A 27,442-nucleotide genomic window follows, 5' to 3' on the forward strand; every position below is an offset into this window, starting at 1 on the left:
CTTTAGTTGGTTTCCAACTGTGACCAATGAGGTAAGAAGTTAACACTGGGGAGTGGGGAAGGGCACACTTAGCCCTATTTTTGCAACTCTTCTGTAAATCTAAAATTATTCCAGAATAAAAAGGTTATTTTTAAGAAGTACATGACACATTTATAGGCCTTTCAAGACCTATCGCTTTACAGACTCAGCGGCCGCCCTGCCCACAGGAGGCGCTGCTCTAGCCACTCAGCGCCCCGTCGGTGCCTGCACTTGAAGGAGAGCAGGGAGGAGAGAAGCGAGCGAGCTAAGGGTGACCCCAAGCACGACTGTCTGCTGCACACATCACAGACACTTGCTCTAAGTTCTCTTCTCCTAGAGGGCTTCATTTTTTTTTTTTAATAACAGAAATTCTACCAATTCCAGAATCATTTGAGCTATACGATAATTCTAGATAAAAGTAAAACCCATCGGGCAGATGGCCTCAGAATTACTTCTCTAGGGGAGCTGAATCACACCCTCCCTCCTGACACCAGCCGAGGTCAGCGTCACTAAGGGTGGGAACTTGGTACTGAGGAGGGTGGGATGGAAAACGATGCTGTGGAGTCCTGGTTTGGGGCTGGGAGGGGTGGTGGAGAGGAGAGACTGAAGCATTTTTCAAATTCTGCTGAGGTTCCACCAATCCTTCCCCATGGGAGAGGGAAATGAAGGAAGGAAATGACCTTGCATCGCTCACCTAACACATCACCAGCACCAAGGCAGGCCCTTTGCATAACTGTCTCACCAAGTGTCACAAGCTCCCTGCAAGGCAGCACTGCTGTACCCATTTCACAGTGGAGAAAACCAAGGCCAAGTGTTTGCAAGAGGTCACACAGCTGTTCAGTGGCAGGACAGAGGCCCACCACCGTGTCCTTAGACTCTTTTCCTCTTTCTCATCCCCGTAGTGCCTGGCTCCCTGCTCACAGGCCCAAATTCAGGAAGGAAAAGGACGGAGTTTGCACTCTCTGATGTCCTGGAACTTTTGACCTGGAGACTCGGAAGACCTTTCCCCACAGAAATAACCAACCAGCTGACAAAGAAAGTAGGATCATTCCTGACATTTAAGGGTGCTGAAGGAATTGGAGCAAAAGTATGAGAGCAGCAGACAGGGCAATGGGCCCCAGTCCCACGTGGAGGCCAGACCGGAAGAAAGGAAGGCCTTGTCTAAGACCACCTAGAAGATGCTGGCAGGTGGGGACGGGGGTAGGGGAGGGCAGAAAGGATCAAACTTCCTGTGAGGAAGCCTGCAATCTGCGATTGTAGGGAGCAGGAGAGGTAATACCCCTAATGTGGCTCAGAAGTCAAGTCTCAATCTGCAAGCAGCATTACCCCTGGAATCCAGGTAGAGAAGATTTCATTTTCTTCAAACATCAGTGGGACACAGATGAAGACGATGCGGCTCAGAAGAGAGAGGGACAGCTTTAAGGAGGACAGAGTGGGGTCTGTGACCAAGCCGCGTACCTGAATTTGTCTCTCTGTCTGCAACCTATAAAAATTCCACCTAATATCCTGTAGTGCTTTTTAATTTTTAATTTTATTTTATTCTTTTATTGTCTAAAGTTTTACGTAAGTCTCCTTTTTCCCCAACTGACCCCTCGCCACGTGTAGTGCTTTAAAAAGACAACGCTTTCATAGGCAGACACATTACATTTAACCCCCACAATGTTCCCCTTAAGAAGGTATTTTATTTCTACTTTACATTCGTAAGAATTAAGTTAGGAAAGGTCAAATTGGCAGACTTTAACCAGCCATGTGAAATTAGGCAAAAGCTAGAACTCAAATTTTGAGCCTAAGGCCTTTCCCACTGATCACAATGGCCTCTTATGAGCAGCATCAACCAATCCATGGGAAATTGTCCAGCTCTCCTGAGTCTGTCCCTTCCTGTGGCCACAGCCATCCCTTGAGGTGTGGCCTCATCGCTTTGTGGGCATCCCTGCAATAATGTGCCTCCACTATGGCCAGGTCAACCGTCTAAAAACACTGCTGCTGTACCCACTCCACTCTACTCAGAAGGACCCGCTGCTTGGCAGTCCTTCCCTCGCCCTGGCACTAAGGACCCCCACTGCTGCCTGCCTGGCCTGCCCCCTCTGCTTTGCACTAGACCCTGGGCAGCAGGAGCAGTGTCTCTGCTGTGCCCCATGGGAGTGCAGTTACCAGGGATGTGCTTTTATACATGAGCCTAAACAACAGGAGCGCAGCCAGAGAGAGAGAGAGAGAAGAGACCCAAGTCAACGAGTGCATGGGAGGTGGGCTGTCAGTGTGGGCATCCCTCATGCTGACATCGCTTTTGGTTCTCGTTGAACACACTTTTTAAATAACACTCCCCTAAACTCAAGTCAACAACGGAAACTGAGCTCTGTTAGGCAGAAGCCTAGACACGCTGGTTTCCTGAGCCTGCCGCCGGGACCCTCAGGAGATCCGAGGTCCTGCGCATGATTCCTGTCAGGCACTGGTCCAAGACCTGGCTCGAGCCGGAGACACGACCTTCCTGTGTGCAGCTCCCCTCAGTTCAGTGAGAAGTGTTTACCCAAAAGAACTGAAATCATCACCTCAGAGAAATACACTCCCATGTCCCTGCAGCACTAGTCACAGCGGCCTCAGTGTCCATCAGCGATGACTGGACAGAGAAAGTTGTCTATACGTGCAATGGAATATTCAGCTTTAAAAAGAAGGAAATTCTGCCATAATTGACAGCCTGGATGAAACTTAAGGACCCTATGCTAAGTGAAATAAGCCAGTCACAAAAGGACAAATACTACAAGATTCTGTTTGAGAAATCTAAAACAGTCAAATTCACAGAATCGGAGAGTGGATCGGTGGCTGCCAGGGCCTCTGGGGCCAGAGTACTTGGGAGTGACTAGCCACAGGAATAAAATTTCAATTATACAAGAAAACAAATCCTAGCGACTTGCTGTAGATGCTGTCCTATCACACATCCTGCACACTAAAGCTGTGAGACAGCAGATCTCATGTTGTGTTCGTATTACAAAATAAAACTAAAAAAACACGTGAAGGTGTGGGTCAGAAAATTCGGGAAAACGAGTGCAGAGCCCTGAAGAGGGAATGAGCTCGGTGTCTGACCTGCATGGCTGGAGGGCAGACGTGCGTGAGGGGAGTGGGGAGGGCTGGCTTCGGTGGGCTGCAGGGAGCCAATGGAGTTCCAGCCCAGAGCTGACACGACTTCCGACCTGCTTGGTGCTTTTCAGCATCCCTGGCTGTTGGGAGGAGGACCACCGGGGATGCCGATGAGAACAGTCCGATTTCATGTTAATTAGGGCCCAGAAACCTGGTCCACCCAGAGGCCAGTGGCTCCCGGGCCTGCAGAGACTGTGGCAGCTCCATACTAGAGCGAGGGTTGAAATGCCAGACTCCTAGAGAACTGGGCGTGCTTGTGGGAGATGACTTTTTGTTTGTTAGGCTCCCTCGCTGAAACATTTTCTTAAGTGACTGCTTTTCTGTTCTCCATTTTCATTTCCCTTTAGTGACTTTTGTTAATAGCTGATCTTTCTGCCTGCCGTTTCACACGGGACAGGCACGGCCGGTCTGCTGGGAAGTCGGACACCCTCCCTGGCTCGCACGCCCGAGGCGCTGTGCACATCCCCGCAAGGCACAGAGCAAAGGAGGCCACTTACCTCGCCGCAAAGTATGAGGACTGGAGCCAGTGGAGCTGTGCGCTGGGTTGACAGAGAGCTGATGGGAGCCAGCAGGGGGCTGCCCCTGCCCCTGGCTTTGGCCACTGGCCACCTGAATGCTGTTTCTTCCCGGCGCCAGTGTGGACACAGCTGTGGCTGCAGAGTCCTTGGGCTTGGGAGGACTGAGGGGAGTAGAAGTCCAGTTAGATGGCAGGTAGGCAGGCCCAGCCGGAAAAGCTAAGCACACTAAACACAATGGAGTTTCAATAGTTCACACTGTCCTAGAGAGCTAGCATGTACTGGGTGCCACACAGGACTCACTGCATCAGACTGTCTTCAACGCTGTGCCACTCAAACATCAAGATAGAGACCATTTCACAGCAACCAGGACATTTCAAGTACTTAAACTGGGCAATATTTAAAAATGTGGAAGGCTTTCGGACTTCAAAATAATGCGATTTTGACACACGTTATACAAAACTAAGCAAAAGCTATGGCCAAGCACGAAAGCTCTGGAATACAAAGTGCTCAGCTGCCATCACTGGTGTGGCCTCAGGAAAGAGGAACTCTGAGAAGCGAAGTGACGGAGAGCTCAGAGCTGGTGGCAGTGGGTGGAAATCAGAACTCAGGCTCTCGATGTCCTGGCTTAGAACTTCTCTCTACGCTCAATTTTACAGCTACATTTTGTCAAGGTCACCAAAGAGGGCAACGTACACACAACCTCTAAAATACAGGGTGAAAGAGCAAACTGGTGGCTGACATTCCCCCTGTCCTGCTGTAGTGAGGACTCATTATTGTCTTAAATAACATATTTAGCCTTGATTAGACCAATGGAATGCTATGGTAAGTAAAAATGTGAGTTCACTAATACTATTTTCTCAAAGAAAAATAACTAAACCAAAACAAATACATGAAAGGAGTGGCAATGACTGACAAGCCAACATGGAGCCCTAGGAAGTTGAAGGTATTTATTTTTAACCAAAAAGCGAACTTCCCTGAGTTATGCAAGCAGAAAGGATTCGGGAACCCTCAGAGCTTTGTGGCCAGCTCTGAGGAGGTGGGAGTTTCTTATCTCTGATGCAGCATCAGGCATCACCAGGCACGCCCTCCAAAGAAGATAATGTGAGAGTTCTTCCACACAAATCCATCTCCGTGTGGGGAAACTCCCCTGTGGATACACAGGCCGTCCTTGTTTTATGCATTCATTTTCCTTTTTATATGATCGTTTGGTGCTTTAGAGGCAGCCAAAGTAGAGCAAATGACGAGAGGCAGCACACCGCTCATCTTTTATAGCTGCTGCCAGCCTGCACCACCTGAGATGCCACCCGAGTGGTCATCTGCCCAGGTCAGTGTGAAGAACTAAATCCATGCAAGTTAAATAAAAGGTATTTTTCCTTGGAGTTGCTATACATTTATAGTCCACTCCAGGTGACTGAGCAGAAAGTAAAACAACAGAAAAGCCTTTTCAGAAAATCTATCATCATATTTCATACCTTATACTCATGTATCAACTCCCTACAAGACAGAAAGCTAGGGAGTCACCTGGTGGGCCTGGTACAGCACTGGCACATACTACTCAGTACTCAGGTATTCAGTGAATCTGACTGGATGGGGGGATGGGGGGATGGATGGACGCACCAGGAATATTATAACCTTACTTGCTACATTGAAACGTTTACTACTAGCATATTGGATGACAATAAGCAAATGGTACGCAAACACTGAGTACACATCAAACAGGGAAGGAGATTTATAACATTGCCACACACCTCCTGGTTTCCAGCTCCCAGCACTGAAGCAGTTCAGTAAAGAATGCAAACAAATGTGCATTCTTTGGAAAACAGGAAAGGAAGCAAGCAATTTAGTCTTTTTCTCCATCCAATGCTCACCAGAGGAAGAAGGCAAATATGTTTTCCTGCATGCCAGGTGACTCTCAGGGCGTGGGTGCTGTGCCTACAGGCCAGCACCTGCAGGAAGGCGAGGGCGCCCAGCACCCACTGCCAGCAAAGCCAGCCCCCTTACCTGCTGTCGCCTGGGCTCGGCCCCTGCTCCAGTGCGCACGCAGAGGAGGGAACAGGCCCACCCCCTGCGCTGCTTTCCGCCCTAGAGCTCTGGGAAGGGGGCTCTGGGCCCGCAGGAGCCAAGGTGCTGCCATCTGTGGGCGGGAGTGGCGGCTGGAAAGCAGGGGATACGTGCTTTCTATTTAGGGTGCCACCCCGCCGGTAGGCCTGGAAATCCATAAGCTTCACACCAAAGCTACACAGAGAGAAGAAACAGTCAACACACCATGCGAGCCAATAACAGACAGAAGCCCATTGGTCCACGCGTGTTAAAACCCACACGGTACAGCCACCCAAGTTGCCCAGCATGCGGTAAAGCAACAAGGACCAGGTGGATGGCCATCCCTAGTACCGAGGCAAGCAACTTGACTTGGCCTCTCCCCTGCGAGAGCCAATGGGCCTGGTACTGACCAGTGTCCTTCTCAATTGCGCAGGAGCAGCTGACACACGCAGGCAGACCGCAGCGTGAGTGCGTGACATCACGTGAGCCTGTTTAAGTCCACGTTACCACACACAAGCGCATGGTCTCAGATGTGTGTGTGGGAGTCCTACCAGGGCCTCTTCAGCCCTGGGCAGAGGCAGGGGTGTGAGCAAGAGCAACTGAAAGCGTAGGGCTGGGAAGCTGCTTGGGGGCTGGACCTGGGGACTGGAGGACAGGGCAGAGGAAGGCTCACTTCCACTCAAGCCCACTGTATATAAACTTCAAAACTTCTTTGTTTTTAGTTCAAAATATAAGAAGATTTATGGCTCCCTGAGCATGTGTTTCTGGTGGGAGCATCCCCAGGCAGATGCCAGAGAACTGCTTACTGTGTGCTAACTAGAACCCTAGTTTAAGGAACATTCTGTAACTTAAATACATGAAGGCATATCTGCTATGGCCGCTTGTCATCAGGAAGCATTGCCGCTGTGTGAAGGGAAAACTTCTGCACAGCAAACGTGGCTTCAGAGGGACAGAAGAGGAAAGCATTTTCCTTTGCAATGGGTTAAAAAAAAACAGAACAAAAAAACAAACCTCACTCTAAGACTGGGCAACTAAAATAAGAGCTTGTGTTTTAATGCAATGACTTCGGGTGACAGTACCACCTCCACGCAAACACCACGCCCTGAGCAGCGCCTCTGCCACCCAGCCCTGCTGTGGGCACAGCGCCTTCCCCCGCAGCCCTCTGCGACCTGAGAGCCCTCCACCTGAGCCGGGAGCCTCTACAGAGACGTGCGGCTCCCACTAAGTTCAACACAGACCCTTCTCTTCCAGAATCAGCCAGACTGAGGCTTCTCAGCTGAGCATCAGATTCAGTGCTGGCTTCCACCAAGGGCCCAAGTTATGCCCAAAGTATGCCTCTTTTAAACAATCACACAACAATCACCGTTGAGTGGTGGGTTGTTCTCATGCCCACTCTTGGACGTAAGTCCATAATGTTTAACTTTTTTCTTATTCCCTCCACCCCCCAGTCAAGTACATTTAGGTGACGTGTAAGATGCCAGTGCACCGTGGGGGTGACCGAGCAGCAGGTAAAGCGTGCATGCCCACAGCACATGTGGCCTGAGAAGCTGGGCACCGACTTTCTGGCCAGAGCAAGGTCTGCAATGAACTAGAGCTGAGCGCCGAAACTATCTGGGCTCTAGCAGGCCTGGGCCACACAGGCCTCCGAGGCAGTACTGCCGCCGAGGGTTTAACAACGCCGGTTTGAAGGGATTGCTCTCACACACCTCTCCTTCTTCACCAAGTCCCCTTCCATCACCGCCATGCTGGCAGGTCGCTTCCTCTCCAGGGTCCCCGAGTCAGAGTCATTTCCAGTGTGGGATGAGTGGTTGGAGTTTGGGGGGGCAACAGGTACGAATGCTTCTGATACATTAAATTCCACCTCTGCAGGAAGAGAAAGGCACAGTGAACATGAGATGCAGAGGTGGGGGGGAGGAGGGGGGGAGAGGGGAGGGGGCTGTAAGACACCCCTGGAACAGGAACTTCCTCTTCATCCGTGAGCCTCACTACTTCCTAAGCAGAAGCCCACACTCCCCTCTTCTACAGGACGCTGACTACACCAGGGAGGCAGGACGGGACCAGACGGGGGCACGACTCAGAACATGTACACGACTCTGCTGTCTTTTTGTAAACAAACACAAATACGAAAAAGGGGCATGGGTAACTATTTGAATAATAAAGTGTGATATTATTCAGTCTGACATAAAATGGAAATAAAAGGCAACGTGAACTCCGTACTGCCTACAGCAGCTTTCACATGCCTCTTTTTCTCCAAGGAGATCTGGGCAGAATGCCAAGCGGAACCTCAGTTCTCGAACTTAATTCATTCCAGGAGGCTGCTCGAACACTGAAGCATTTTTCCCTTAGAAATAATGTAAATTGATTAATCCATTCCAAATGATTCCCTGTTTTAACCCTTCTTATATACAGTGCATGTCTAATGTATTGTTTAATCTATAAACACTTTAAAAACAAAAAGGAAATGAAATGTACAGTAAAAAATGAAAATTTAGTAGTAAGAAGCAGTAACAAAAGCAAAAACACATAAAAATATTCACAGCATAATTTCCTGAGATGTTAACTGTACTGACTCATGCTCGTGCATTCCCTCTGCTTATTGCCTGAGATGCGTGACTGATCATACAGGCATCAGCACGCACAGGTTGTCAGTTGAGAAGTGGACTGTTTGAGATGGGAGACATTGAGAACCGAGGTGTAACTGCACTCATTCATTCATTCACCCATCCTACATTTCCTGAGCAGCCTCCGGCGTGAGGTGTGGGTTCTGAAGAAGACTGGTGAAGAAGAGATGAGCGTGGCCCTGGCATCATGGAACTTACACTCCAGGGGACCTGACATCAGGGCTGCTCCGGCAAAGTAGGAATGGGAAGTCCAGACGTGGACCAATCTTCCAACACTTGCCCCAACCAGTACCCTCAAAGGGGCCATGGAGTCTAAGATCCCAAGACTGCAATGCAGGTAGTTTATAAACTGATTGCCTATAGCAGGGGTGGGGAACGTCTGGCCCATGACAGCATAAGGCCCAAGAAATCATTTGGTCTGGCCCTGTCAAGGCATTAGGGGTGATTAATTAGGGGTGATTAATTAAATGTTAGACCAAATATAGCATGCTAATTTTTAAGTTGATAACTTTGTATGGCCCGCAAATCTATAATATACATATATATATATATATATATATATATATATATATATATATATATATATATATATGGCTAATATGCAAAGTGTCCCCATGGGAGTTCGCGAGTTCTATCGCTCGCTATGATGTGTGCTGACCACTAGGGGGTGGCGTGGAATGAAGGAAGGCCCTGACTGGCAGCCGGAAGGCCCCGATCGGCCCTGATCACCGGCCAGGCCTAGGGACCCTACCTGTGCATGAATTTCGTGCACTGGGCCTCTAGTGATGTTATAAATATCCAAATGGCCCTTGGCAGAGAAAGGTTCCCCACCCCTGGTCTAGAGGATGAAATCCAAATCCTGACAGCCAGCTCAGAATGGGCCCAGCCAACCTTTCCTGCTTGCTCTCCACTCTGCACAAAGCCAACCATCTGCCTAGAGAAACAAAAAGCCTGCCTCCAGAGGAAACTCCTGCCTGTTCAGTGCTGCCTCTTCTATCACGCAATCCGACTCCCTTTCCCAACCTCTGAGTCTGTCAAATCGCTGTTCACCCATCTATCCTTCTAATTTGCCATGTATTATAATTTCTCTGTTTACGTGGCCTCTTGCAGTGGTCCGAGTTCCTCCAGGGAAGACAGCAAGCCTTACCAGCACACATATGGCACCTAGTGGGTATTCAGTATATGCTGAAAATGAATGGTTGGTGTTAAGTGAAACACAAAATAATGGGGTCACCATGATGTCAAAATACAAATGCAAAGCAACAGTCTGGAAAGAAACATGAAAAAGAGACACCTGGGCAGAATCAGTAATGTGGATGTTGAAGTTACTGTGGATGAAGTCATTAGGTGGCATCAGCCTAAACTCCTATGTTCGCACACACGTACACACAGATGCAAATGAGGGAGAAGAGAGACCAACCTAGATCAACATAGCTAGAACTGAAATGAGGTCTGTGAGCTAGGTATCAAGCTCTCTGTGACTGATGATATAAAAGTGAATACCAGTGGTTTATTACACTTTGATTTTGAAAATTACTCAATAAATTCCAGAGATGTATGTGCAAAAAAAAAAAAGAAAGAAAGAAAAAGAGACACCTATTATGCCATCACAAAGGATTATTGATGCATTTGCCCTTGAAAAAGACTTTTCACACTGTTACACTATTATTGCGTTGCTCTGGCAGCCAGTGAAGCTGCAAAGCTAATTACCTCCAGGGAAGAACCAGTCGGCGTGCTGAATGATGGGTTCGATGACCGCAACCACGTGCACGGAGGTGGCGGCTGCCATCTCAGCCAGCGTCCTGCAAGGAAGTGCACAGAGTTCACACGCTTCCCTGGGCAACCTATCATTTCCCTGGTCTGGCTAAGAGCCATTCCATGACTTTCAAAGGATGAGATATTTGAGAATAATGCAAACGTTAAATCCACAAGGCCCGGTCTATGTGCGTGTGGGTCACCCCGATCAGTCTGCCCTGAGATAGTCACACTGCCAGGGAGCCTGTGATGGCTGTACTCAATGTTGGGCTGACACTGGCTGGGACAGGGCTGTGCTTCCCACGGGGACGGTGTTACCCATGGTAGTGACTGGTGAGACCCAACATCACACGCAACAATTTCACCTACGACAGAACCAAGGACGTGGATTGTGACAGCATCCCTCTGTCATGTCAGAAAACGTGAGCCCCCATTTACATGTATTGTGAAGGTTGTCATATATATGAGCAGGTCCCAAGATGCATGTTCACAAACTGAAAGTGTCTGGATAGGGATCAGAAGGAAGAGCATAAATGAGAATAGTTACCCTGCTACCCAGCATGTTCCAGTTTGGGGTCAGAATGCCATGAAAGCAAACAGGGTGCAAAGGCCCAGTGGCAGCGCTTCACCTCGTTTAACTCCATCTTTCAACATGTTGCATTACATCGTATTAGTTTATTTTATCAAAGACGCTGTATTACCAAGAAGCTGGGTCCCGGTCTGGCCGCCCCAAACCTATCTCCTCTATTATCACTCTGACCTTCCTTCCCCGTAGGAAGAGTACTTTCACCTCAATTTCCAACCAACCCAAAGTTCTAGCTCCTTTCAAATTCCAGCTTCAAAGGCGAGCTCCACCTGCTGGTCCTCCGCCCATCTAGATTCGGGTCGCTTCGGCCTCGAGGAGCTGCTGTCTGTCTACTGACTCACAGGACCTTTCCGATATTCTGGCTATTTCTGGAGGAACTCCTTCCTACTTTGTGAATTACCATTTGCTTAGGAGCTTTCTGACATACAGAAGTTTCTAGCTATTATAGAGCCAAATCCATCAATTTTTATTTTATTTTATTTTTTAAATATATTTTATTGATTTTTTACAGAGAGGAAGGGAGACGGATAGAGCTAGAAACATCGAGAGAGAAACATCAATCAGCTGCCCCCTGCACACTCCCCACTGGGGATGTGCCCGCAACCAAGGTACATGCCCCTGACCAGAATCAAACCCGAGACCCCTCAATCCGCAGTCCGACGCTCCATGCACTGAGCCAAACCGGCCAGGGCTCCATCAATTTTTAAATTTGTTTCTTGCACTGCTTTTATGTTTGGAAAATTCTTCTCTTATCTCAAAAGCTAAAAAATATTTACCTTTATGGCATCACTTTTTATATTTAACTCCTTGGTCTACCTGGATGTATCTGCTATAAGATATGATGTATGCAGTTAACTTTATATATCTACTTGTCTTTCACTTCACTGTATATCAGATCTTTGTAAATAATCTTACAAGTACTTTCTGAAACAAGATTGGGCACACACGAGTAAATAAATGAATGAGAGGTAGAAAGACTTTGATTCAGAAAGCCACGGCACTTTTAATGCAAACTTGAACCACTTGTGACTTTACGCAGCTGAGCAGCAGTGATGGGAGGCAGAGAAGGGAGGTGGAGCTGAGGGACACAGACTGTAGCCAGCATCTTGGCTCTACCATTTCCCTGCTGTGCAACCTTAAGCCAAGTGCTTGTCTTCTCTAAGCTTCAGACTCGTCTGCAGAACAACGACAACCGTGCCCACTCCACAGGTTACTTGTGAGGATTGAGCAAGACCATCGTAATGTCACCATCAGAGTAAACGCCACTGCTAGTGGTTTCCCCGGAGCTTTCTAACCCATCTCCCTGACCCCTCCCCCATTCCATCTATGCTTGTCAATGCCAACAAAGCCACCTTCTAAATGCAATCTGCCCTGCGTCATTCCTCTGCTTAGAAATGTGGATGAACACCCTCACGACATGACCCATAAAAGAAGTTTCAAACACCTCAGCAAGATACGCGAGGCCTTTGAGACCTGGCTCTGGCTTCATTAACCTCAGTCAGTCACAGCCTCATGTCACCTGTGCTCATTAATAAGACCATGCAACACCCCCCCATTAGAGACCTAGTGCTTTCATCCTGCAACACCTTAGCTCATTCAGGACCCACTGTAGGGAGCCATTTATCAAGGTTCAGCTCCAGGGCCACTTCCTGAGCAGAGCTCTCTCTGAACTCAGGCTGACCCGTGTCCCTTCAACAAGCACCAGTGCCATCAGCCTTGGTAATGCCTGTGGTACCTGCACACAGGTGTGCAGGCAGAGCTGATCCCTGAGCCACTTATCTGTCCAACTGCCTGAGGGCAGGGCCTTTGAGGACTGGGAGTCTCCCACACCCTGTGTGGCCAGATCTGGGACAGGACCAGCTCACAGGAGGGTTTTGAGAATGTCAGCTCAAGGAAAGATCAACTTCAGAACATGCCCAAGTGCTCCTTACACTGGAATGTGTATCTTGAGTTATATGTCTACTCTTCTGTCAGGTGGAAAGCAGAAATGAACATAATCCAATATGGGGAAAGGTTACTTACCCTTCATTTCTGGCCCATAACAAGTTAGGGCCTAAGACAATGGCAATGTTGCTGGGAGTCATTTTATTGATGTCACTGGTCTGAGCAAGCTTTGCGAGGAACTTGATTAAATACCTGTGGTACAAAAGATAAGGGGAAAACACCAACTCTGAAAAGGTTGCAGAAATAGCATCTTCCTGCCCACGCGCCCAGGCCCAGAGTGCTCAGGTGCAGCTAACTCAGACTCTAGCTCAGGTTAAACACTTTACAGATTTCCTGTGTTCCACGTTTCAGAGGACGGACACACTTAGGGCTTGGAAGTGGAAAACAGCTCAGAGGTCAACCTCAGTGATTCAACCTCTACTTGCTGTGTATTTCTAATCCATTTCTCCTTTAGGTGCTGTCTACTCTGCCCCTGAGTAAGTTACAGTGGAAGTCACAGGGCCTCAATATACACGAACACAGTAACAACAGACTCAGTAAAACAAAACAGGAGCACACACACACACAGGGAGACAGAAATGTGGGTGTGCTGCTTAAAAGGAACTGTGTGAAAATGCCTCATGCTGTAATTAGAAAAAATATCCAGTTTACCACATAAATGTATCCTCTCGCACTATAAAAAATGAAGAACCCAACTACTTATCAATAGAGGGCTAGTTAAATAAATAAAAATAGATTCACACAGCGGAATACTACGCAGCCATGAAAAACGACCAGGTGCTGATGTGGAAAAATCCCCAAGATGCATACATATTAAGCAAAAAGGGCAAGGGAGAAAATGATATGTAGAGTATATGCTACCACTCGGTTTTGGAAAACAGTGGGGGCGGCGAGAGAAGGAAATGTGTGCATGGATGCACGCATGTATCTGCTGACACAGGCACTGGCTCTGAGAGGCTCCAAGTGCTGTGTCTCAGGAGGGGAACGAGGTGGCTGAGGGACAGGAGCGAAGAGGACTTTTCACTGTACACTTTCTGAATTCTGAGCCATGGAAAGGTGCTCCCTATGCAAAAGCAACTGGTAAACATTATAAAGAGGAAAACAAAATGAAAGGCCAGATCCCAAAGTACCAAGCACCGGGCAAGAGCACCCACAATGCCACGCTAGATGTGCCTGCGAGCCAGCGAGGGCCATCACAAGCACCTCGAGTACAGAGAGGGCGTTTCCTTAGCTCAGCCACGGACCCCAGGACTGAGGAACACGTCAGGTAACGTGCCAGGCATTTCACCAGGAAAGTCTGTGCCATTTTGGACCCAGTCCCCTTACAAAATATTCTTTGATTTTAAACAACTTCATTGCCAACGGCCACCCTTTTTCCTTCTCTCTCCCCTTCTTCGAAGCCACATTTTAAGTGAGATGGAAAATAGAGGTTAAACTCCAGAACTTTATCCTATGGTAAATTTTCTTAGAAACAGAGTTATTCCATAAAATAACATACAATGTCCATTTCTTAAAATTTTACTTAGGATGATTTATGCTCTATTTAAAACTATGTAGCATATATGGAGGATATTACGGAAAGTACAACTATTGGTTAATTTTTACCCTTTACCTACTAGGCAATTTAGACTTCAAATCCTACACACAGTCAACTGAACCTTCCACAAGACTTTTGTCCTCGGTGACTTGCGGGGTGAAATGACTGGGCAGCTTACCCATGAACGCCGATGTGCTGCAGAAAGGCCACAGTACACATGTAGGTTCCCTTCCTCCCAGCACCCCCAGGGACCCCCCGCACTCTGGGTGTGCCAGCATGCTTGCATTAAACAGCCTCTCTGCTGGGATGAACAGATTTTCATGTCGAGTCACTGTAGTTTGGGGGCTTTATTTACAGAATGTCAATCATACATACCTAAAGTTAACGAAATTTTGTGGTGGCAACTTCTGACATGTTCTCCATAAATCTTGAAGTTTTTTGTCTTGATCCTGCACACTAAGAAAAAATGTTATCCATAACCACTTATGAAAAGTCATATAGTAACCCTGGCCATATGCTACAAACAGTGATGCCTCCACTGGCGGAGAGCAAACAGATTTGGAGTCAAATACCAACAAACGACTGAACTGAGCAGTTCACTGACCTCACCAAGACTCAATCTCCTAATGTGCAAAGCTGAGTAAGGCTGGTCCTGCCGCGTGATGGGAGTTTCAGGGGTACAACCATGAGCATCCCCTAGACCAGTCAATGCCTGGCACACTGGAGACAGGGCATCACTGAGAACTCTCTAGAAAATGTGTCTGCCCAGGCAGGGTGTCATGGAGCCCAGATCCCTTGTCCTAAACACAGCAGCCCGCTTCTGCTCTGCAGGCTCAATGTGCAAACTTTCAGACACAAAAGGGCCAGCCCGCAGCCCACAGGGCAGAGTCCACTCCGGCCACCAGTGGGAGACAGTGTCCGAAGTTATCAATACGTCCTCCACCGCCGAGCCAGTCTGGAGAGTTATGGGCAGAGTTAAGTGAAGTTATACTCAAGGCCAGGTGATGTGTCACTGGGGTGGACCGGTGGGCTGCACTGATCATTCTCAGGCACAGAACCAACACACCAAAAGACAGACACCTTCTTTAAAAGCACATTTCCTCACAGAGACGAGTGTGAGAGTCTCAGAACAGAGAACAGTCACGGTTTAGGGGGTCGGGCAGGTGACCCCGTAAAAGAAAGCCCAGAGCTCTCCCCTGCCTGGCAGAGTGTCAGGCTCCACTACCCAGTCCCACAAACAGGATGCTCACATCAGGCTGAGCCCCAGGCGGGTTCCAGGGAGACAACCACGACTAGGAACTTGCTCTGACTTTAAAATCCTCACCGTCTACAGGGACAAAGTCTCACTCCACAGAGACAGAGGGGAAAAGCTCCACTGCAAACCCCTGGTGAAAGTGACAAGGGATGGTCTCACATCCCCTGAACTATAACTGATCAGAGCAAATGGCTTATTTCTAAGGGAGCGGGTGACAGTGTCTGAGGACGGGATAGAGGGGAAGTCTGTTCTCCTTCCTTCAGGGATGAGGAATTAGGCACCTTTAAGAGGAGGAACGAGACTAGGAGGCAGGCTGGCCAGCAGTGAGAAGGCTCTAGGACTTTTCAAACAATTCTGCTCTGCTTAAAACCAACTACTCCTTGACAGGTGATGCTGGGGATGGAGGGACGAGACAAAGATGGGAGCACAGTCTCTGTGTCACACAGGTCTGGGTCTGAATCCCAGCTCTGCCCACTACTTGCTACTGTTTGAGACTTCCTAAACTTCAGTTTCCTCCTCAGTGAAACGAGCATGGTAACATCTGCTGTTAAGTTATTAGCTACGGATCACAGGAGGCGATAGGTGTTAGATCAGTACAGTACTCAGACATAGCACATGCCCAGGAAGCATGAACTTTTATGACCAATTATGTCCAATGTCAACGTGACATTATGCACAGCTGAGTTCCCATGCAGCTCAACAGGCACTGGCCGGTACAACATGTATCCCCAGTGACAGGACTTTCTTCAATATGAAAGGGGCTTTGACCAGACAACCCATAATGTGGGAACCACTGTACGTCTTCATCCACTAAATGACACATTTACGTCAATGCCTAAGTGGTGACCTTCCCACATAAGAATCACAATACGCAGTATTTTCATCTTAACCTTCAGAACTGAGGCACAGACTATTTAACAACTATGCTATGGTAATGTTCTTTTCTCACCCAGGAGAATAAGACAATTTACAAATGGGACACAACAGTGCTTCCCTTCCTTTAACTTTTGAAACTCAGTGCTCTCTGAACTTACCTGGCAACTTGCGTCCACTCTTCATACAGCTGGAAGGTCATCAGCGGCTCGGGCAGCTCCCGCAGGTAGGATTTCAAAGCACCTGGAGGCAGGAGCACTCTCTTTGAGGATACAAAGGGGAGCTGGGCTCTCAGACATATTACTTTGCAAAATGAAATGATCTCAACTGTAATTTTCCAACTATATAGAACAAATTATGACTTGGTGGGAACGGTTAAAGAGTAAAATGCCCCTAAAACAATTTCTGTCCCTTGCCACATACAGGGTGGGGCAAAGTAGGTATACAGTCGTTCATATGGAAAATAATACAATAATTAAGAAACATTATACAATAAACTGTGGTGTTTCGCATACTCACATCTGTAAACCTACTTTTGCCTCCCCTGTATATTGAGACCAATGAAAATCAGCTCAGCTTCTGAGTCACCATGTTAACAGACAGCACTTCCCCAGGCTGAGCACCATGTGGAGGTGAGAGAAGGGGAGAAAATACAAGCACGCCTCCAAAGACTTGGGTTATAAGCCACCTTCACCTTTACGTGATAACCAGGAAAAAACCCACAGGAATAGAAAAGGTGTGAGTGTGTATCTACTCTTTCCCTTTTGTAGCTTAAGCCTAGAAGGAGCCATTTCACTTAAAACTAAAATCAACACTGGTACCTGGGTGATCTGAGACTCACCCACCACTGGAGGGCACTCCTTGGAGCTCACCTGCTACAGCATGGGGGTCTGAATAAAACTCATCCAGGTGAGACGTAGAACAGTCTAAGGCAGCTTTCAGCTTCTTTAATCTGGAGGCCCCAGCCGCAATTCGGAAAAGGCCCTAAAGACAATGCAAAGCCATTAGCATCAAGTTCAAGTTGGGAGCCCGGCACTGAGCAGCAGTAAGACCCTGATGGAGGACCTCCAGCCCCACGGCCAGCACATGCCGCCTGCAGGCAGGGTCACACTGCCAACCTAGTAGTCCTTGCCCTGCCCCATTGCTAAAATACCGGTGCCCATTAGAAATCTATTTAAAAACAATGTACCATACTTCCACAAGGGTGATGCTATAGATTTTTTAAACTTAGAAATCTTTTTTAAAATGGACGCCTCGGGAAAAATTGTAAGACTGAACTGCTAGCCTCTTTCACTGCCCTACATATATGTAAGAGAGGAAAACCCACGAAGGGTCAGCAAGTGAACTACGAAGACACTGGGCCAGGAACCTAGTCCAGGTTTCTCAACCGCAGCGGCACTGACCTTCGGGCCAGAGGAGTCTGTGCTGTAGGCTGTCCTGTGCTTTGTAGGATGGCTAGCAACGCCCTGGTCTCTACTCTCTGAAGACAGAGCCAACTCCCCTCACCCCGCCCCCCGACAATTGAGTACCACACAAATGTAAGACTTCCTACACCAGCGGAAGCTCAAGGAGCTCTGGTCCCTCAGTGACCATGCCACTCATTCCCATGAAGCACAGCCAGCGTGCCGCATGGGACTATCGGAGTGGGCGCAGGGAGGGGCAGCACTGGGGAACCGCAGCCCATTCGGGTGCTGTGCTGGGGTCACAGGGAGAAAAGTGGGGGCCCGCCCTGCTGCACATCCCGACGGGACTGTGTGGCCAGGGCGGTGCAGCCCGGAGCCCGGCCGTGCCCTCACCTCCTCCTTCATGCCCGTCTCCAGCAGCAGCATCACACAGGCTTCGATGGGCAGCGCGATCTCTCGGCCACTCCGCTTCAGGTGTTCCTCCAACGGAGTCCCGAAGGCTGGCTTCTCCGCCCACTTATCTAGAGCAGCAAACCGTCAGTAAGATCCGACAACCCTGCGGCATCAACGTGCTGCCCCCAGGCTACCACAGGACTGGACATGGCCAGTGTGACCTCGGACGCAGAACCAGGACGGGCAGTGCTTCCCACTGCTGACCGCAGGCCCACAGCAGCGAGGCTGGAAGCCGTGCTGACAGCACACAGGCAACTGTTTATTTTCAGGTCACAGGTTCTGCTGGAACCACAAAGAGTTAAGGCAGTGTGGCAGAAACACATCCGATAGAGCGGGAGAACAGAAACAAGACTCCAGGAAGGGCTGCAGGGAGCCAGGCGGGCAGCAAGGGGCTGGCCTGGCCTGCGGGACCTAGCGCTGCCTGAGGCGCGGAGGGAACCAGCTGGCAGAAACGCTCCAATGAGGAGCACTTAGCTCTTCCCAGCGACAGGAAGGGCTTCCGTCCTCCTCCCACCATCAGTGGGCATTCGCCCTGCAGCCACTTTGCTGTTCCCATGTAGGATGGAACAGTGTGCTGTGTCCCTGGCGCTTACCCACATGTAAGAGCAGGTGCAGAGCCCACTGCCTGAGCCGCACATCGGGGAAGAAGTGAAAAACCCCACAAGTCCATGGAGAAAGGTGGGCAGTGGCTGAGGAACAAGGTGATGGAGGGGGCAGGGGACAAAATCAGAGAGCAGGCCACTCTCAGAAGTGTCAGGAACCCCCTATCTCTGGTCCAGTCGGTGAGTGGAATTACTAACAAAAAGAGCAGCCAGGGGCCTGGCCCATCTCAGGCACAGAGCTCTGTGACGGCCCCTCAGAGGCCAGATCTTACTGGGACTGCTTTGTCCTTTTTATCTAAAGCAATGATCCTTAATGTGGGCAGAACACGGCCACTGACCCTTCTGGGGGGAAACAGCAGAACCACCAGGGAGGCTGGGCCAAGGCACCTGTCACCCGAGCCCTGCAGGAACTTTCTAGTAAACACTGTGTCCTAACCCCCTGCCTGCTGAAATGTGAGAACCACTGATCTAGAAATAGCTCCTGGAGCAAGCTCCACCAAGGTTGCTGGCCTCTCAAACAACACACCTACTATGTGCCCAGTGCTGCACAGCACCCGAGCTCAGAGCCCCCCTCAGTGTGAGAGCAGTCTAATTGTGAAGAAAGTACAGGACACACATGTGAACACACACCAGCAACGAACAAGACAAGACACGTTTGCTGCATCAGGACAGAAAGACAGCAGACAAGGGGCACAAGCGTGGTCTCTATGGGGCCAGGCGGGCCCCGCCCCGTCGGTGCTCAATGAGGGAAGGAGCACAGGGTCTCCCGAAAGGCCGCAGCTGCCCTCGGAGGCACCCCATGCTGCACGCAACAAGCAGACCCTGGGTCACCAGACCTTCTGAACTTCCAAGGGAAGCCAGGATTGGGATCGGTAGGGAAAGAGTCTGGTTTTAAATGAAGTAGTTTAAAAATGTTTAATGAGATATGGCAGTTTGTAACTTCTGGTGTAGACCACACAGTGAGAGCAATTCCGAGACAGGCTCGCTGCTGGATTCTGCTGTGGGAGAAGGCGTCTCGAGGAAGAGCTTAGAAGACAAACAAGAAGTAAATGAACCGGGAAGACGGACTGAGGAAAGACCAGGAGCTTGGGAATTCACATGCCACCCCACAGCAGGCCCCGCAGAGGGAAATGGGCAGAACCGACTGCGGGACGAGCAGGGAAGGAGGAGCTGCTCCCACAGTTCAAGCAGGATGGCCTGCAGAAGACAGCTGGTGAGAGGGAGCGCAAGACAGCCAGTGGTCAGGGACTGCCGCGCAGGAGCTGTGAGGACTGAGCCGCAGGCGAGAGTGGAGGTGGTCAGAATGGGGGGGTGCAAGGGGAAAGGGATGAGGGAGGGCTGGAGGGAGGGAGAGAAGAACTCAAGAGCAAGGACCAGGCCCTGGAAAAGGGGGTGGGGGCAGAAATGGAGAAAATATAGCCCTAAGAGTAAAAGAAAGCAATTGAGTGAAATGAGGGAAAACTTTAACAAGGAAGAAATGGCCCAAGTCACATCAAGCGCCAGGACATGACAATTAAGAGGTCACTGTTCCTTCGGAATTAGTGTTTTCTGTGTTTTTGTTATTGTGTTTTAAAAATATATTCTTACTGATTTCAGAGAGGAAGGGAGAGGGAAATAGAAACATCAATGATGAGAAAGAATCATTGATTGGCTGCCTCCTGCATGCTGCCTACTGGGGATCGAGCCCACAACCGGGCATGTGCCCTTGACCGGAATCGAACCCAGGACACTTTAGTCCGCAGGCCAACGCTCTATCCACTGAGCCAAACCAGTTAGGGCTATTGTTTTTTTAACTAGCAGAGTGATTAGGAGTAGGAACCAGACTGCAGTGTTCGGGAGTAGGAAGGAGGTAAGAAGATGCAGTAGCAGGTGGAGATGAGTCACTCACTCCAAGATCCCACCAGTAGAGGAAGGAGAAGGTTAAAGGGGACACTAACCAAAGGCCAGCTGACCGTGAGTGTGAGATCGGGGCACACAGGGGCATGGGGCAGTGGAGTCGAGTTTTTTCCCTACCTGAGGATACTCTGAGTCTTTCTGAAAACAGAGAAGAAGAAAAAGGAAGAGGGAGACAGGCTAAGATGAGAGGCAGATACGAGGACAGGCAGAGGTGGAAGGGGCTGAATCAGGCTGAGGTGGAGGCAACCTCGGGGAGAGAAAAGATCACATTCCCATCACCAGCTGTGCCCCCACCAGCATCCCTTATTCCACCTCCCCCTGCCCCTCCCCACTCGCCTCCCGTGACTTTCTGACATACTTCTCTAGGGAAATAGGCTTGGGATAAAAATAGAATGAAAGGGGGGGAAAAAGGACTGCTAAATAAATCTTTTCTTTTTGTGCTTTTTTTTTTTTAAATATATTTTATTGATTTTTTACAGAGAGGAAGGGAGAGAGATAGATAGTTAGAAACATCGATGAGAGAGAAACATCGATCAGCTGCTTCTTGCACATCTCCTACTGGGGATGTGCCCGCAACCCAGGTACATGCCCTTGACCGGAATCGAACCTGGGACCTTTCAGTCCGTAGGCCGACGCTCTATCCACTGAGCCAAACCGGTTTCGGCTCTTTTTGTGCTTGTTAATCAACTCTTCCAACAAGATGTTTGCTACTTGGTCCTCTGCAGCCCTGCACGCAGTAGGCGTCCTATGAACACACACTCTCTGTGCTCTGCCCGTGCTGTTCGAGGCTGAATGCTCGCTGCAGCTTCTTTGCTCTGTACTGTGGCTCCCGCCCATCAGGCGGGAACTAGGAAACGGGACCCCAGAAGAGCAAGGGCAGCTCGTCCAGTGAAGGGCCGGCCAAGCAGTCACAGGCACCGAGATGGCTAAAGGTCGGACTCGGCGTCATCAGGACGCAGAACGGCCCAATTCCTGTCTAGAAACTTGCAGCCACAAAGCCCAACCCGCTGGGCCCCCTAACATTGAGTGAAGTGGCACTCTTGAGGGTGCTGAGTGTGTGCACACTTGCAGCACACACCCTACCCACACACTTGCTCATTCTTTCATCATCACAGTGACTACACCCAGCACCTGGCTTCCTCCTCTCCGCTCCAGACCACTGGTTGTGCAGGGAGAACCTAGGCTCCAAGTGTCAGGTCAAATAGTAGAGTAGGACCAGGCGCTGCACTTCTGCCTCAGCCATGTCCTCTCATCTCTGCTAGCAAGTGCTGATGGCAAGTCAGAGAGAATTAGAACCAAAAGCTTCATGTTCAGTAAACAACCAAACTAAACATCCACTCATCACGGTGGGTAGAATCTGCCATACGCTTGGAAGGGCTGGTGAGCACCAGAGCCCGTGTCCAGACACGGAGGAGGGCTCAACGGCGCGGCCGCCATCTTACTGCTCAGTCATCAAAAAAGTGCCCGATGATGGAGCACCACGGACTGGCTTCTAGAATTACCTTTGCAAATTCCAAACCATTTTCCCTAGGATGTATGCTCATGGAGTCACAGAGTCAGAATCAAGCCCATGGGACTAATCGCCGAACTGGGAAAAGATCGTCAGAGGCTAGAATGTGTCAAGCCTAGATAGAAGAGAAAACCACCAGGAACTCCCCCTCCCCCAAAGAGTCCAGTTCTCGCTTCAACTGAAGATCCCAGAAGACGTTTAAATGTCCCATTAGCATGTTAATTGGGGTTAGGAGAAATTAGAGAATGCAGCCCGGAAAGACGAAACTGTGCTGGGCACCGGGAGCTCCGGGCCAGGCTGCACCCACAGGGAAGGCATGCAGAGGGCTGGGGCAGGGGCAGAGGAGAGGCGCAGAGGAGGCAGCAGCCAGCACGCAGGTTACGTTACCTTGATGGGCTTGCATTTCGGGAAGGGCCTTTTCTAAGACTGCTAATGCTTTTCTATGGTAATCTGCTTGGGCTTCTAATAACTGAGAACAGACCCACATTCAAAAACAAAAGTCATGTTAGCAATGGATGGACACACACACAATGGCTGAGCAAAACTAAAAATAAAATCTTTTGCAAAAAAACCTAAAATGACTCAGTTTTTACAACACTACCATTCTGTCAGGGCCAAGGGCTTACCGTGACAAAGAACTTGCTGTATTCCCCCTCTTTGGCCATGAAGCTGTACATATCTGCTGCCAGCTGGTCCTGGTGAGAGAAGACACGTCACTGAGAAACAGCTGTAGGAAATGGCACCTAGAATTAACTTCTGGGAGCTCCTCTCGCAAAACAGGATGGAAACAGCACAGATGGAGCGTCCATCAGCTGATGGACAACCAGATGTGGAGACAAAGAAAAAAAACGAGGAAACTTATGAGGGATGCACATGGAAAGACCTCCACAGTATGTAGTTAATACACTGTTAAGAAGTGAAGAATAGAGCCCTACTTATGGTATGTTATTACTCGGTAAAAAGAAAAAAATGTTATATATTTTTTTGCCATAATTATATAAAAACTAGAGGCCTGGTGCACGAATTCATGCATGGGTGGGGTCCAGCCGGCCCAACTGATCGGGCCGATCAGGACAGGCCGGCCAGGGTCAGGGGACGAGGGAGGTTGGCCGGCCAGCCGGCCTTGCCTCCTGGTCGAACTCTCAGTCGAACTCCAGGTCGAGGGGACAATTTGCTTATTAGTCTTTTATTATATAGCATATCTCTAGAAGAAAAACGATAATCAGTAACAGTGGTTACCTGTTGGAGGTGGTGAAAATTAGGCAGGAGGAGGAAAAGGGTGGAAGAAAAACTTTAATATACATTATTTTATACTTTTGATATTTTTTAATTAATGTAAATGATTTACACAAAAATTAAACAGGCCTGTCTGGTGTGGCTCAGTGGTTGAGCATCGACCTATGAACCAGGAGGTCATGGGTTTGATTCCTGGTCAGGGCACATGCCTGGGTTGCAAACTTGATCCCCAGTGGGGAGTGTGCAGGAGGTTGCTGATCAATGATTCTCTCTCATTGATATTTCTACCTCTCTCCCTCTCCCTCTTCTCTGTCTAAAATCAATAAAAAAAAGTTTTAAAAAATAAATAAAAGTTAAACAGTTTTTTAAAAAGTGATAGATTAGACGATTGGAGATATATATATAGAGAGACAATTTTCATATATATATATATATATATATATATACACACACACACATCAGAATTTCATATATATTTAATGTACTACTTTCTTTTTTAGCATCAAGGTGCATAAAATTCACATGAAGGCTCCTTGTTTATTAAAAAAAAATCTGAAAATGCTAGTTAGGAGCAATAGACAACTAGGAATTTAACAAAGTAAATTCATGGATCTCCACCAGACCCGCCCCCCCCCCCCCCAAAACACACACACACACACACACACACACACACAAAAACAAAAAACAAAAAGAGAAAAAGAAAAAGAGTAAGGAGCGGGAGGGAAGAAGAGAGGGAGAGAAAAGGAAGGAGGAAGGGAAGATGGATAGATGGAGGGAGGAAAACCCTGACATGCACAGAGCTGAGTGGGAATGACTTGGTGAGTCTGTGCTAATTTTGGTAGCCAAGGTGTTTGAGTCCAGCAGTCATGTGGGACCAGAGGACAGAAAATGAATTCTTGGGCCTGGTGAGGTGAGGAAGTAACTGAGACAGGTGCATGCATGTCACCCATAAAGATAACATTTCTGAAACGATACTCTCAAGAGCGGATTAGGAAAAACTCGCTAAGCAGGCAGAGACATCATAGAATATACCTGTTTGGGATTGGGCTCTGGGTCTGGAACAGTAAAACATCTCCCTGAGATCTCATAAACATACACCTGCTTTCATGAGGGTCCAGGAATCTTCCAACTAAGAAAGTTGAGTTTAAAATGGCCCATACTAGTAATAAATGCTCTGCAAATCCCCGGGAGCCCCACAGATAAAGTAAGTCCCTCTTAAAATGAGCTTACAATACAAAATTGCAAAACACAGGAGGAAACAATCTACCATAGAGCACATGCACACCGCTCTCCCAGAGAACTTCTGAAAACAGAATTGCCAGACTGTTAAAATAAGCACACATAAAATAAGTACTGAAGAAGACTGTAGTACAAAAAAGGCAGGCTTGAAGAATGAGAACTTTAGAAGAGAAGAATATACTCAATGAAATTTAAAATTCAATGTGAATTCATTAAACAGCAGATCAAACACAACTAACAAGTCAGTGACACGGAAGAGATCTCAGGGAATTATCCAGAAGTTAGCATAAAGAGAGAAAGAGAATAGTTTCATAGATTGTCACCCCTGAAATCACAAGCCATGGTGTGGAAGTTTAGAGAAGAGACATCAGCCATAGTGTACCAGTTCAGACTCCCCAAACGTCTAACCAAATTTTGTGTAAGAAGTAGCCAACAGCCAAGACCTAGGTTACATCAGATACAGTGAAACTGCTGGGCGGATGACACTGGCATTCTGAACAGGAGTCAGTGTGTGAGGCTACTTTATCAAAGGATTGCTCTGAACATCAACTCTTTAAATGCAAGGCCATGCCGTGACTTCAGGAGTTTAATTCTTACCCACTATATTATTTTTAACAAGTCGTTTTACTACAGTTTACTGATCAAGGTTTGCTATGTTATCACTGGACCCAAATAAGCTGAAATATAACAGACTTAACGTTATCCAGTAGAATAAAGAGGCCATTTTTGAAAAAAGTTGAATAATAGGAGGAGGAAAAGTCCAAGTCGATCATCCTACAAGTCATCCTAAAGACCTATTTCTTTACCACCTCAAATAACATGTGGGATAAACATCTATTTTCATGGATAAATGCACAGAGAATGAGATCACTTAACCATCTAATCTGAAATTTAATTTATGACATATAAAGTTCTGCTTCTCCCTAATTATAAACCAACTGTCCTAGCAACACTTAAAAAAATAATCCTTCCCTTCCCTATGGACAGACATACAATGATGCCTTTACTATAAATTCAATCTTTAAAAATGATCACATTCGTTCTAGAAAATCCGATCTATTGTGCATTGTCTTAATTGCTGTAACTTTATGTTTTGCTCTCCTTTTTCTTCACATATTCCTTTTTAAAAAATATATATTTTTATTGCTTTCAGAGAGGAAGGGAGAGGAGATAGAGATAGAAACATCAATGATGAGAATCACTAATCGGCTGTCTCCTGCACGCCCCCCACTGGGGATTGAGCCCGCAACCCGGGCATGTGTCCTGACCAGGAATCAAAGAGTGACCGCCTGATTCATAGATCGATGCTTACCACCAAACCACACCAGTTGGGCACCTATTCTTTATTTTAAATAAGCTTAGGCATTTTTGTCAAGTTTTAAAAAACGTATTACTTGACTTTTTTAAAGTAATATTTTATTCTGGTTATAAAGGAAGGTAGAGTCTTAGAAAATAAAGAAAAAAATTAAAACCACCTTTAATGTTATTTAAAGTATTTTGATAGAAATTATGTAAAATATTAAATAATTTGCAACATATGACCTTTCATCCACCATTTGCAAAAACCAAACGATTGATGCAAACACATGTTCTCACACCTTGCACTGTTCTACTTTATTCCCGGCTTCGTCCATCTCTTCCTTCAGGGTGTCTATTTTTGACGGAAGCCCCTGAAAGTTGGTTCCTGAAGATTTGTGAGCCTGGTTCCACCTGCAAAGCACGAGGGTAGTCAGTACCTGAGAACCAGCTTACATACTCAATCTCAGGGACCAGGGAGACAGGCTCCTTCCCTAAAACGGATTCTACCTGGGATAGGTGCCAGTACCTAGGACGCCAGCTTCTCTTAAGTTTACCCCCTAGGAACGGAAGAAGGCAAAAGAGCTTCCATCACGCAGGAACTACAGTGCTGGGAGTAGCTGTCTGCTCCCGGCAGGACTGACCACATCTTGTCTCACACAGGCCCCACCGCTGAACCTCAGACCACGAAACCCCTTTGCTAGTGTCTAGTCATGGAATTCTTGCCATGAAACACCCCTGCCCTCCTGCCTTGATCTGGAATGTTCCCTGTACCACTGGGAATGCAATGTACTTGCATTTCTTGAGACCTCTTCCTACTACCATCCTGGGCTGTGATTACTTGCAGCAAGTAAAAGCCAGAACCCCAGTCATGCAGTGCTGTACCTACCATGCCATAGCAATGGAAGCACTTTAAGAACTGAAAACACTTACAAGGAATATTCTGAAGACAAATCTACAGCAAATCTCAAACGTAATGCGGAATATTTATGTTCCTTTTATAGTAAGTAAAAATGACAAACAAAAAAACAGCATTGTGCTACAGCAATATGGGGGTTCACGGAGTGGGGTAATAACTGAGGAGGACATGTGATGGAGTGGTGCTTCTCCCCGCCTCCCAAGCAAACAGCAATCAGTGGTGCACGTGACAGCCAACGGCAGCTCAGGATCGAGGAAGGGAGCAGTTACAGCTTGCTAAGCTGCGGGGAAAGCACCTGACATGAAGAAACTCAGTCAAGGACAGCTATGTCGCCATGTCTGCCAGACAGAATAACCATATCTACTTCACAGGACTGCAGTGAGAGGTAAGAGCTAACAAGCAGGTGTAGCAAAGCCAAGTGGTTTTGTAAATAAAGTTTTATTGGAACACAGCCATGCTTTCATGTACGAGTGTCCAGGGCTGCCTCTATGCTACACCAGCAGAGCTGAGCAGTTGCAACAGGAACCATCCGAGTTGCAGAGACGAAAACATTTACTACCTGGCCCTTCACAGAGGTTTGTCAACCCGTGTGAGAAAAGGCCTGGTGTG

At 48.0% G+C, this 27,442-nt stretch overlaps 1 protein-coding gene across 1 annotated transcript in view; it reads right to left on the bottom strand.

The window, feature by feature from the left end:
* Nucleotides 1-27,442, bottom strand: part of LOC102436034 (rho GTPase-activating protein 17) — a 46,256-nt gene that overhangs the window by 8,843 nt on the left and 9,971 nt on the right. Inside the window, exons 6-17 of the mRNA XM_014449408.2 lie at nt 26,217-26,328; nt 22,770-22,838; nt 22,531-22,612; nt 18,076-18,203; nt 17,152-17,263; nt 16,441-16,522; nt 14,527-14,607; nt 12,693-12,806; nt 10,040-10,131; nt 7,415-7,571; nt 5,670-5,903; nt 3,648-3,829 (exon numbers count right to left, since the gene is read on the bottom strand). Of these exons, the coding sequence (XP_014304894.1) occupies nt 3,648-3,829; nt 5,670-5,903; nt 7,415-7,571; nt 10,040-10,131; nt 12,693-12,806; nt 14,527-14,607; nt 16,441-16,522; nt 17,152-17,263; nt 18,076-18,203; nt 22,531-22,612; nt 22,770-22,838; nt 26,217-26,328 (1,445 nt within the window). The remainder of the gene's footprint in view (nt 1-3,647; nt 3,830-5,669; nt 5,904-7,414; nt 7,572-10,039; nt 10,132-12,692; nt 12,807-14,526; nt 14,608-16,440; nt 16,523-17,151; nt 17,264-18,075; nt 18,204-22,530; nt 22,613-22,769; nt 22,839-26,216; nt 26,329-27,442) is intronic.

Source organism: Myotis lucifugus, unplaced genomic scaffold (genome assembly GCF_000147115.1).
Source record: "Myotis lucifugus unplaced genomic scaffold, Myoluc2.0 scaffold_1174, whole genome shotgun sequence".
Lineage (NCBI taxonomy): Eukaryota > Metazoa > Chordata > Mammalia > Chiroptera > Vespertilionidae > Myotis > Myotis lucifugus.